The sequence below is a fragment of the Symphalangus syndactylus genome, chromosome 18 (genome assembly GCF_028878055.3).
Source record: "Symphalangus syndactylus isolate Jambi chromosome 18, NHGRI_mSymSyn1-v2.1_pri, whole genome shotgun sequence".
In the NCBI taxonomy this organism is placed as follows: domain Eukaryota; kingdom Metazoa; phylum Chordata; class Mammalia; order Primates; family Hylobatidae; genus Symphalangus; species Symphalangus syndactylus.
The window spans coordinates 34,946,020-34,959,010 of NC_072440.2; the positions used below are offsets into that span (position 1 = coordinate 34,946,020).

At 35.8% G+C, this 12,991-nt stretch overlaps 1 protein-coding gene across 4 annotated transcripts in view; it reads left to right on the plus strand.

The window, feature by feature from the left end:
- Positions 1-12,991, plus strand: part of SREK1IP1 (SREK1 interacting protein 1) — a 52,107-nt gene that overhangs the window by 30,360 nt on the left and 8,756 nt on the right. For all 4 annotated transcript variants that reach the window (XM_063623271.1, XM_063623272.1, XM_055252142.2 and 1 more), the window contains one exon: positions 11,721-11,793. In XM_063623271.1, the coding sequence (XP_063479341.1) occupies positions 11,721-11,793 (73 nt within the window). The remainder of the gene's footprint in view (positions 1-11,720; positions 11,794-12,991) is intronic.

Here is a 12,991-nt window from a genome sequence, read left to right on the forward strand (position 1 = left end):
ATGATAAAAGGGTCATTTGGTCAAGAGAATATAAAAATTCTAAGTGTTGGCCTGGCATGGTGGCTCACACCTGTAATCCCAGCACTTTGGGAGGCCGAGGTGAGCAAATCACCTGAGGTCAGGAGTTCGAGACCAGCCTGGTCAACATGGCGAAACCCCGTCTCTACTAAAAATACAAAAAATTAGCTGGGCATGGTGGTGCATGCCTGTAATCCCAGCTACTCGGGAGGCTCAGGCAGGAGAATCACTTGAACCCAGGAGGCAGAGGTTGCAGTGAGCTGAGATCATGCCACTGCATTCCAGCCTGAGCAACAGAGTGAGACTCCATCTCAAAAAAAAAAAAAAAAAAAAATCTAAAGTGTTTATGCACCTAATAACAAACATCTGAAACAAATCCTGGTATAACCATAAATAAAAATTCTTATGGATAGACAAATTTGCAGTTATAGCCAGAGATCTCAACACCTTTCTCGTTAATTAACGGCACAAGTAGACAGTAAATCTGTGAGGACATGGAAGACTTGAGTAACACTATCAACCAACTTGACCTATTTAACATTTATGTAACACCTCACCCAACAACAGCAAAATACATGGTTTTTTTTTGTTTTTGTTTTTAAGTGTACCTATCAAGATAGATCTGATTCTGGGCCATAGCAGAAAACTACTTAGAAAATTCCCAAATGTTTATAATTTAACATAATTGTAAATAGTCTATTGGGTCAACAAAAAGAGAGCAAAAGAAAATTAGAAGGTAATTTTAACTGAATGAACATAAAAACACATTTGTGGTATGCCTCCAAAGAAGTACTTAGAGACAAACTTGTAGTACTAATACCTGTATTAGAAAAAAAGAAGAAATATCTCAAATCTATGACTTCAACTTCCACCTTAACAAACTAGAAGAAAGAACAAATTAAACCCACAAGCAGAAGAAAGGGAATAATAAAGATCAGAGGTGAATCAATGAAATGGAAAACAAAACTACAGAAAATCAATAAAACCAAAAACTGGTTATTTGAAAAGGTCCATAAACTGAAAAATCACTATCCAAAGAGATTTTAAAAAGAGAGAGAAAAGGCATATATTACTGATATCAGAAATGAGAGAATTGATAACACTACAGATCATATGGATATAAAGGGGAGAAGATAGTATTTTAAAGAACTTTATGCCAATAAATTGGATAACTTAGATAAAATGGATAAATTACTAGAAAGATACAAACCAGCAAAAGTTTGAAGAAGAAATCTAAAATATGAAGAGTACCCCTGCATCTCTGAAGTTAAATGTTTAGTTTAAAAACTTTCAACGAACTTCATGTGCAATGGCTTCTCTTATGAGAAAACATTTAAAGGAGAAATAATACAATTTGTACATAAAATCTTTTTAAAAATTGAAGGGAGGAGAGTTATTTCTCAACTCAATTTGTAAGACCGGCATTACCCTTATAACAAAACCAGATTAAGATATTACAAGAAAAGAAAGTTAGAGACTTATTAATACAGATGCAAAAATTCTTAAGAGAATTTTAGCAAATTGAATCCAGCAGTATATAAAAAGTATAATATGACTAAGTTGGTTTTATTTCAGAAATACATTTGTTTTGTATTCAGAAAGTGTAATTCGTGATATTTAAGAGACTTAAAAAAAAACCTATATTATTGTCACAATATTTTAAGAAAAATTATTCAGCAAGTCCATCTTATACTTCTGATAAAAAATTCTGAGCCAATTAGAAATAGAAGAGAACTTCATTAACTTCATACAAAATCTATAAAAAAACAAAATGTTTTTTTTTTTTTAGCTCTTTTTTTTTTTTTATTAATTTTTGCATACAAAAACAATAAACATTTTCTAAAAATACATACAAACAAAAAGATGCGTATCAAACATATTAGGAAGGTTGCACATGGGAAGTCGGGGAATAGAAATGGGGGGTGGGAGTTAAAATAAATGAGAGAGGGACTTTATATGGATCAGTGATAATAACTCAATCCTCTATTTGACAAAGAAGAGGGAGAAGGAGGAGGAAGAAAAAGAAAGTGGGATAAAGGATCAGAAAGGGAAGAAAATAGAAAAAATTAGAGTATGACTCCAGGGTAGACCTGTTTTGTTGTCACTGAGTTGGTTGGTTGGTTTGTCTGTTGTATTCTTCATGTTTCGCCAAGTTGGCCAGACTGGTCTCGAACTCCTAGCCCGAAGTGATCAACCCGCCTCGCCCCCCAGAGTGCCGGGACCACAGGTGTGAGCCACCACGTCCAGCCCCCACATTGCTTCTGGCCTCCGTGGTAGACCTCCCAGACGGAGCGGCCAGGCAGAGGAGCTCCTCACTTGTACCCAGACACAGGGCGGCCGGGCAGAGGGAAAAACAAAATGTTACATCATACTTAATGATAAAAGACTGAAGGCCTTCCATAACATAAGAAACAAGGCAAATATGTCCACTCATACCACTTCTACTCAACATTCTGCTGGAGATTCTAGCCACTGCAGTAAGGTATGAAAAATAAAGGCATCCAGATTTCAGGAAAGAGTTTAAAACTGTCTTTTTTTGCAGATGAAATGATCATCTATGTAGAAGTATCTACAGAATCTTTCAAAAAAGCTTCTAGAACAAATAACTGAGTTTAGCAAAGTTGCAAGAGTCTACAAGATCAGTTAGCAGAAATCAATTGTATTTCTGTACACTGGCAATGAACAATCAGAAGTTAAAATTTTACAGATATCTTTTACGGTGGCATAAAAAATGAAATACTAAGAATATAAATCTGACAAGGTATGCAAGACTGAAACGTATTTTACAAAATATTGTTGAGGGACGTTAAAGAAATAAATAAAGATATGCTATATTGATTGAGTGGAAGTTTCAATTTTAAAAGAAATGTCACTTCTCCCCAAGCAGATCTATAAAAAAAAAGCAATCACAATCAAAATTCCAGCAGGCCATTTGAGAAACCGACAAGCTAAGCAAGACCTTATCTCTAAAAATAAAAATAAAAAAACAATTGACAAGCCAATTCTAAAGTACTTGTGGGAATGTAAAGAACCTAGAAAAGCCAAAACACTTTCAAAAGGATTAGTAAAATTGAAAAACGAACACAACCTCATTTCAAGATTTATTGTAAAGCCACAAGTAATCATGAAAGTGTAGTATTGATGTAAAGATAGATCAATGGAACAGAATAGACCCATACATATGTGATAATTGATTTTTTAATCAAAATTTTTATTTTGAGAATATTGTAGATTAACATGTAGCTGTAGGAAATCACACAGAGACCCCTTTTGTACCTTACCTGGTTTCCCTCAATGGTAACATTCGAAAACTACAGTTTCAAAGCAGGATAATGTCTTTGATACTATATATACACGTGTTAGAATGTTAAGCACAAAAATGCTGGTGACACATTTTACACAGAACATTTCCATCACCACAACGACGATTCATACTGTCTTTTGATACCTACGTCCACTTTTCTCTTGCCCTCACCACCTTCCTAAGCCCTGTAAACCAAAACTTTGCTCTCTATTTTTATAATATTGTCATTTCAATAATGTTTTGTAAATAGAATCTTACAGTATGTAACCCTTTCTGATGAGCTTTTTTTCACTAATTATAATTCTCTACAGACTGACTAGTTCGTTATTTTTTATTTCTGAATAGTAGTGTATGTTATGGATATACTATAGTTTGTTTAAGTATTTGTCCACTGGATTGTCAGTTTGGGGTTATTATTAATAAAACTGCTATAGACAGGATTTGGGTGAACATAAGTCTTTATTTCTATAAGACATATGCCCCAGAGTAAAATTGCTGGGTTGTTATGGTAGTTGCATGTTTTGTTTCCTAATAAACTGTCAAACTCTACAGTGGCTGTACCATTTTACATCCCTACGAGAAACGTTCGAGTGACCAGCATTTGGTGTTGTCACCAGCATTTTTGTGCTTAGCATTCTAACACTTGTAGTTATAGCCCATTGTGGTTTTATTTACATTTTCCTAGTGGCTAATGATGTTATACATCTTTTCATTACTGTTGAATGTTGAGTTCTGAACATACATATATGTGTGTGTATGTGTATATATGTGGGTACATGTGTCTATTTTGTATGTTCTTTATACATGTTGATATTCTTTATACCATTCTAGACACTAGTCCTTTGTCAGATACCTGTTTTGAAAATATTTACTCCCAGTATGGCATTTGTCTTTTTTATCCTCTTACCAGGTCTTTCACAAAGCAGTAGTTTTTAATTTTGATGGAGTCCAATTTATCAGTTTTCCTTTTATAGACTGTGCTTTTGGTGTCAAATATAAGAACTCTTTGCCTATGCATAGATCTGAAAAATGCTCATATTTTTGTTCTAAAAGTTTTGTGGTTTTAATTTTACATTTAAGTCCATGATAAATTTTGAGTTGATTTTTATGTAAGCAGTGAGGCTTGATTTATTTTGCCTATGGGTGTTCAGTTGTTCCGACACCATTTCTTTAAAAGTGTCTTTCCTGCATTAAATTGCTTTGCCTTTTTTTTTTTTTTCCCAAAAAAATCAATTGATTCTATTTGTGTGTGCTTGTTTCTGGATTCTCTGTGCTGTTTCATTGATTAATGTGTCTTTGCCTCCCCTAATACCATATAGTCTTTATTAATATAGCTACAAAATAAGTCTTAAATGGGGATACTAATTCTTCCCACTGTATTCTTCATCAAAGTTGTTCAAGCTATTTTAGTTCCTTTTCATTTCCATAAAAATTTTAAACTCATGACTATATTTACAGAAAGCTTTGCTAGGATTTTGAATAGGAATTGCATTAAATGTGTATATCAGTTTGGGGAGAATGGACGTCATTACTTTGTTGAGTCTTCTGATCCATTAACATGATGTGTCTCTTTATTTAGAACTTCTTGGATTTCTTTCATCAGCACTGTGTAGTTTTCAGCATATAAGTCCTATACATGTTTTATATCATTTTTTTGGAAAATTATAAATGATACTGTATCTTTAATTTTGTTCTCTGCATGTTCGTCGCTAATAAAAATAAATTGATTTTTGTATGTTTATTTTTTCTTCTTGCTGAACTCACTAATTCTAGATTTTTGTAGACTCCTTGGGAATATCTGTGTAAATTGTCATGTCATTTCCAAATACGAACCTGAGCTGATAGAGTGTTTTGTCATTTCCAAGTATTTCATGTAATTGAAATAGGTGAGCTTCAAAAATCATATTATTCATTCTGCTTAAATAATATAGAATCTCTCCCAGCATTTCATCACTTGCATTGTTTTAGTATTTCTCTCATAATGGAGAGAAGTTTTTCAGGACAAATGGCATTGACCAGTTTTCTAAAAAGCTGTTGGCATAACTGACAAAATCCTGGATACTAGAAATAGAGATAAGTAGCCTATAGTACTGATTTGTACAATTTCTGAGTCTCCAGATGTACATTGTCATTGGATGTGACTTTTTTAAAAATGCCTTATTTCCTCCATCCTTTTTTCTTCACTTCGCCTTTAATCATTTTTTCCAACTTAGTATGCCAACCATTGACACCTTAGCTGATAGCACGCAAGAAAGAGGTGGCCAGTGCCACACCCAGAAAGGAAGAGAGATAACTGAGAGCCGGAAGGCATTAAAAATAGTTCTTGGTTGCAAAAATTTTTCCCATTGTGTAGGTTGCCTGTTCACTCTGATGATAGTTTCTTTTGCTGTGCAGAAGCTCTTTAGTTTAATGAGATCCCATTTGTCGATTTTGGCTTTTGTTGCCATTGCTTTTGGTGTTTTAGACATGAAGTCCTTGCCCACGCCTATGTCCTGAATGGTATTGCCTAGGTTTTCTTGTAGGATTTTAATGGTTTTAGGTCTAACATATAAGTCTTTAATCCATCTTGAATTAATTTTTGTATAAGGTGTAAGGAAGGGATCCAGTTGCAGCTTTCTACATATGGCTAGCCAGTTTTCCCAGCACCATTTATTAAATAGGGAATCCTTTCCCCATTTCTTGTTTTTGTCAGGTTTGTCAAAGATCAGATAGTTGTAGCTATGCGGCATCATTTCTGAGGGCTCTGTTCTGTTCCATTGATCTATGTCTCTGTTGTGGTACCAGTACCATGCTGTTTTGGTTACTGTAGCCTTGTAGTAGAGTTTAAAGTCAGGTAGCGTGATGCCTCCAGCTTTGTTCTTTTGGCTTAGGATTGACTTGGCGATGCGGGCTCTGACAAAGGGCTAATATCCAGCATCTACAATGAACTCAAACAAATTTACAAGAAAAAAAACAAACAACCCCATCAAAAAGTGGGCAGAGGACATGAACAGACACTTCTCAAAAGAAGACATTTATGCAGCCAAAAAACACATGAAGAAATGCTCCTCATCACTGGCCATCAGAGAAATGCAAATCAAAACCACAGTGAGATACCATCTCACACCAGTTAGAATGGCCATCATTAAAAAATCAGGAAACAACAGGTGCTGGAGAGGATGTGGAGAAATAGGAACACTTTTACACTGTTGGTGGGACTGTAAACTAGTTCAACCATTGTGGAAGTCAGTGTGGCGATTCCTCAGGGATCTAGAACTAGAAATACCATTTGACCCAGCCATCCCATTACTGGGTATATACCCAAAGGACTATAAATCATGCTGCTATAAAGACACATGCACACGTATGTTTATTGCGGCACTATTCACAATAGCAAAGAGTTGGAACCAACCCAAATGTCCAACAACGATAGACTGGATTAAGAAAATGTGGCACATATACACCATGGAATACTATGCAGCCATAAAAAATGATGAGTTCATGTCCTTTGTAGGGACATGGATGAAACTGGAAAACATCATTCTCAGTAAACTATCGCAAGGACAAAAAACCAAACACCGCATGTTCTCACTCATAGGTGGGAATTGAACAATGAGAACTCATGGACACAGGAAGGGGAACGTCACGCTCCGGGGACTGTGGTGGGGTGGGGGGAGGGGGGAGGGACAGCATTAGGAGATACACCTAATGCTAAATGACGAGTTAAGGGGTGCAGGAAATCAACATGGCACACGGATACATATGTAACAAACCTGCACATTGTGCACATGTACCCTAAAACCCTAAAGTATAATAAAAAAAAAAAAAAAAAAAAAAAAAAAAAATACTTCTTGGAATTTCAAGACTGCTTTCCTTCTTAATACATTTTATCTTTGGTTTGGCCATTTTTTTTTCCTTAATTACATTTTTTGTTCTCTAAACTACATACTTCTCACTGATTGTCTTTAATAACTCACATTTTTTATATGTTCAAGACATCATCAACATATTGTCTTAGCAAAATGCCCTTTTGAGGCTCCTGTCATTTGGCTTTCCTGCTTCTTCCCATTTTTATTGTCTTCATATATCTAGTTCAGGCCATTCCTCACAATTATTTTAAGACTCCTGTCCTTTTTTTTTTTTTTTTTTTTTTTTTGAGACAAGGGCCCACTCTTTTGTCTAGGCTGGAGTTCAGTAATGCAATCGTGGCTTCGTGAATCACTGCAGCCTCAAACTCCTGGGCCCAAGCAATCCTCCACCTCAGCCTCTAGTGTAGCTGAGACTACAGGCATGTGCCACCATGCCTGGCTAATTTTTTTTTTCTTTTATAAAGACATGGTGTCACTATGTTGACCAGGCTGGTTTCGAACTCTGAGTCTCATGCGATCCTCCAGCCTCAAACTCTCAATTGTCTTATTTTTCATCTCAAGTCCTCTCAGTGTTCTTAGAGACTTTCTTAGATGACCTGTGAATGACCTGACAACACCCTAGCTCATCTTCTCCACCTTATCATTGAAAATGATCTTTTCTGTCTCTTTACCTTAGACACACATTTTCATGACTGCACCCTGGACTTTGTTCTCAGCCTCCAAAATTAATGTTGTACACTCTATGCTTTTTACTCCAAGTTCTTATCTTTCCAGTTTATTTAATGTAAAGACCCTCAGGCTATTGACCCACCACTTTCATTCAGTTAGTCTTCCCCTTATCTAGCTTAGATTCCATCATACGTTATCATAATTATTTTTTTGCAAATATCTGTAACTGCCTTACTCCTTTCTTTATCTTTTACCCTTGTCTAGCAAAACCCAAAATATGGATGAACCTCTCTTTGCCTTCTCCATGCTGATCCCCTTACAGCAGTGCAAAGGTGAAGAGGCAGACTGGTGTTTCTATAAATTCATGATCCCTAATCTCAGCTTGCATTTATTTTTGCAAGTTTACTCCACATACTTATTTTATACCTTTCCCCCAGTCTTCAAACTTCCCACTTCTCCCTCCTTCGGCTAATGACTCCCTCTTTCACTGACAAAATAGAAGACACCAAATGAGAGCATCTTAGCTTCCAATTACTGAATCCACAAATTTGCATATATATCCATCTTTCTTTTCTTTCCTTCAGTTAAAATGGAAGGACTGTCCCTCCTTTCAAAGGCGTGTCCTACCATAATTGCTATGAATTCTTTTCGTCAAGAATTTTATTCCTTCAGTTATCCCCTCTCTGCATCATCATTTCAATCAGCATCAATTTTTTTTTCTTGTTTTTCCCATCGTTCTTCCCTAGATCCTTTGCATCCCTCTAGCTAACATTCCATTTCTCTGCTGCTTTCTAGCTAAACTTCTCGTAAAAGTTATTTATTCTTACTTTCTCTACCTTTTTATTTCCATTTGTTTTTCAGTCCACTTGTCAAGGTCTTTAATTACTTTTTGCCAAATCTATTCGACGTTTTTATATCCACATTCTACTTGGCCTTTAGGTACTATTTGATAGGTAGCCCCTCTCTTCAACATTCCTACTTCTTGATTCTGGTATTCTTCCAACCCTGTGGCCCTTCTTTGTCAGTCTTTTGACAGCTCTTCTTGCTCTTCTCAGCCCGTAAATGTTGGAGTTCCTCAAGATGCAGATGATCTTCCTGGGCTTTACTCCTTGTATTTTTTCTCATCATTCTCTTACTAAATGATTTTATTTATTCCCCATAGTTTTAAATACTATCTATAAGCTGATCAGTGTGTGTGTCCAGACTAATCTCTAAACTTCAGAATCACATACCAAACTACCTACTTCAGTTACCTACTTGGACGTCAAACAGGTCTTTTAGATCTCAAATGTCTAAAATTGAAATCTTTACTTCCCACCCACAATTGTCCTTCAGGCTCCTACCCACTTCCCACCAATCCACATTTCAATCAGTGACACTGCTAAAAACCTGGTGGTCATCCTTGATTCCTTTCGTTCCATCATCCTACTCACACACTTATCACCTCCACTGCCTTTATTCAGGACACCACTATCTCTGGCCTGCACTACTCCAGTTACTTTATTATTCCTCTGCCTTTTCCCCTTAGCCCTTTCCAATTCATTTACCTTGTAAGTCTGCCGATCACACAGTCCATCTCACTTAGAATGTAAAATCCTTACTGCTGCCTTCATGGTCTTGAATAAGCAAGTTCCTGCTTACCTCTCTGGCCTCTCATTTCAAGGTATTCTACATGTATTTATGATATTGTTCATCTCTTCTCATTCATGTTCATTCTTACTCATAGTTTCCCCTCCCCTTCTATCCGCAACAACCTCTTTTTAGTTTCTAGAACACACCAAACTTTTTGCCTTGGAGCTTTGGCATCAGTTTCCTCTTCCTGACACGCACTATCCTTGCTGTTCACTTAGAATGCTATCTTTGCCTGTTAATTTTCTTTCTCACCACTTAACTATAAGTTCCCTGTGGGCAAGGATCATGCACAGCAAAGACCCAGTACATAGCACAGTACTTGACACATAAGCATTTAGTAAATATATGTTGAATAAATGAAAGTGTGGTCAATAAAAATCTCCTAGGATTTTATGAGACAAACTGATGTCTATTCTCTACCTCGCCAAATAACCCCAAGGCTTCCTGGCTACTAAAAGGAGATCCTAACAGCAAAACTTTAATTCTCTTATTTATACTTTTTTTCTGAAACCTGTAAAGTCTCTACCTTGAATGCACATTGCTTTTATGACTAGAAAATGTATAGATTTGGAATATATACATATATACCACACAGATATATCAGAATGTTTACGGCCAGGCACGGTAGCTCAAGCCTGTAATCCCAGCACTTGGGGAGGCCGAGGCGGGCAGATCATGAGGTCAGGAGATCGAGACCATCCTGGCTAATACGGTAAAACCCCGTCTCTACTAAAGATACATAAAATTAGCTGGGCCTGGTAGCAGGCGCCTGTAGTCCCAGCTACTCAGGAGGCTGAGGCAGAGGAATGGCATGAACCCGGGAGTTGGAGCTTGCAGTGAGCCAAGATTGTGCCACTGCACTCCAGCCTGGGTGACAGAGCCAGACTCTGTCTCAAAAAAAAAAAAAAAAAAAAAAGTTTACAACCTTGAAAATAGAAAATAATTAAGCCTAAAAGTTGGGACTTTAGTGTTAAGAAGTGAAAAATACAAAAGCTAATTTTGTCATCTTTTATATAAAGCAGGGAGTGAATTAATACTATGTAAATTTGGATATCATGTTAAAAATAGCTCCAAACTCTTAGTTTTTTATAGTCTTTTTTCTTTAGAGAGCTCTTTTGGGAAATAATCTTTCTTGTGGAAAAGCTATTTCTTGAATTTTATTTTAATATTCTTTTATTGCAGTAAAATTGAATGAATGTATTGCTCCTTTTTTTTTTTTTTTGAGACTAAGTCTCACTCTGTTGCCCAAGCTAAAATGCAGTGGCTTGGTCTCAGCTCACTGCAACCTCTGCTCCCAGGTTCAAGCAATTCTCCTGCCTTAGCCTCCCGAGTAGCTGGGATTACAGGCTCCTGCTGCCATGCCTGGCTAATTTTTTGTATTTTTAGTAGAAATGGGGTTTCACCATGTTGTCCAGCCTAGTCTCGAACTTCTGACCTCATGATCCACCCGCCTCGCCTCCCAAAGTGCTGGGATTACAGGCATGAGCCACCGTGCCCAGGCTGCTTTTTCTTTAAATATATGTAAACAAGTTCTGTCACCCAGAAATACTTCTTATATGTACAAAGATTTCCGTTGCTTATTGTTTCTAACAATGAAAGTAGAAATTGATAAAATATGGTTAATGGGAACACTATTCTGTGTTTAATAATGATATTGATATATATTTAATGACAAAGGTAAATATCTGCTATGTTAAGTGAAAAAAAGCTGCAAAATATATGTGACAGTACATTTTTCAAAGGCAAAAAATATTTGGAACTTACATGCAACTATGTGTGTATGAGTAAATGTGTGTGTATTTGTTTTTATATAAAGAATGCCTACAAGAATACACACCAAATAGTGTATTTAAAAAACAAGTTAGACAATAATACTTATTGCATGATCCTACTTTTGTTGCAAAAGAAAATTTTAAAACTGTGCACTGTTGTAGTGTTCTGCTTTTTAAAGCCCAAACGGTACCCATCAAACCACTGGCATTGATTTCCTATGGGAATTAGAGGTGGGGTACTTGCATTTTTTTACTTGATGGACTTAGTATTTGAAATGTTTATAAAAAACATTTAATACTTTTATGAGTTTTTTAATGGATAAAGATAATTAAGAAAGGGGAAAATTATTACAAAAGAAGTACAATATCCTAACCAGTGAAATTTACCAACAGCTAAAATTTTAACATATATACATGCCATATTCATATATAGAATCATGATGACCAGATTTTTTTCTTCTCACCTCTCCCCCACAGGAATAAATGAAGAAGAGGAAAAGAAAAAAGAAAAAAGCAAAGAAAAAATCAAATTGAAAAAAAAAAGGAAAAGGTATTTTTTAAACAGCATTTTAAAAGACAAAGCAGGCCTGTGAGTTTGGGATGGATTATAAAATTTTATTTCTTGTGTATAATACAGTTAATTTAATATTTTTTCTTCAACAACTAAGGTTTTCATTGAGCTTAAGTTTAAACTCAATATATATTTTGTCTTCATATACATGAAATTGACAAAAATATTTGTATTCTTGTAATATTACCATGGCTAATAAATTAACTTATTAATAGAATTTAATAGAACTTATGCTGTCCAGGTGCGATGGCTCATGCCTATAATCCCAGCACTTTGAGAGGTCAAGGCAGGAGAATGGCTTGAGCTCAGAAGTTTGAGACAGGCTTGGGCAACATAGGGAGACCTCATCTCTGCAAAAAGGAAAAAAAAAATTATCCAAGTGTGGTGGCATGTACCTGTGTTCCCAGCTACATGGAAGGCTGAGGTGAGAGGATTTCTTGAGCCCAGGAGACGTGATCACACCACTGTACTCCAGCCTGCCAACACAGCAAGATCCTGTCTGCCCCCCGCCCACCAAAAAAAAAAAATATATATATATATATGTAATTATATGCACATACACACATACATACACACACATTTGTATTTATATATATTTAGCATAACAGTTTCATATATATATATATATATATGTGGCTGATGAGGGTTGTGAAAGACCTGAAGGAATTTTTAGCATCACAACTTCCTTCCAGTCTTCAGCCACCTGTGCATTTTTACTATTAACTCTTTTAAAAACTAACTGGTTAAAGAAATTATTGAAAGTAGTAAGTGGCCACTTCTCTTGTTAACGAGTGCAGTTTTATTCGTACTAGCATAAATTTGCACATACAGGCATTTTTTAAAAGCACTTAACCATAATTATTTCTAGTTTAGACCCAGTTCTCGTACAGAATAGGTTGTAGAAACCAGGGGCTGCCACTTTGTACTTTTTATAGAGCATTTAATACAGGTATTTTAATATTTCAAGTATCTTATAAATTGGAAAAGTAGCCCACTTTCAAGTGTTAGGAGTTAACTAATAATCTTTAATATAAAAACAAATAGGAATGTAGAGCTCAGGGTTTTCTGTTAATGTATTAAATCATTTGTTCTAGCACAGCAAGATGGATTGCTCATAGGAAACGATATCTGATAGTCTTCCAAATTCTAATACAGATAGTTCCCAATTTATGTGGTT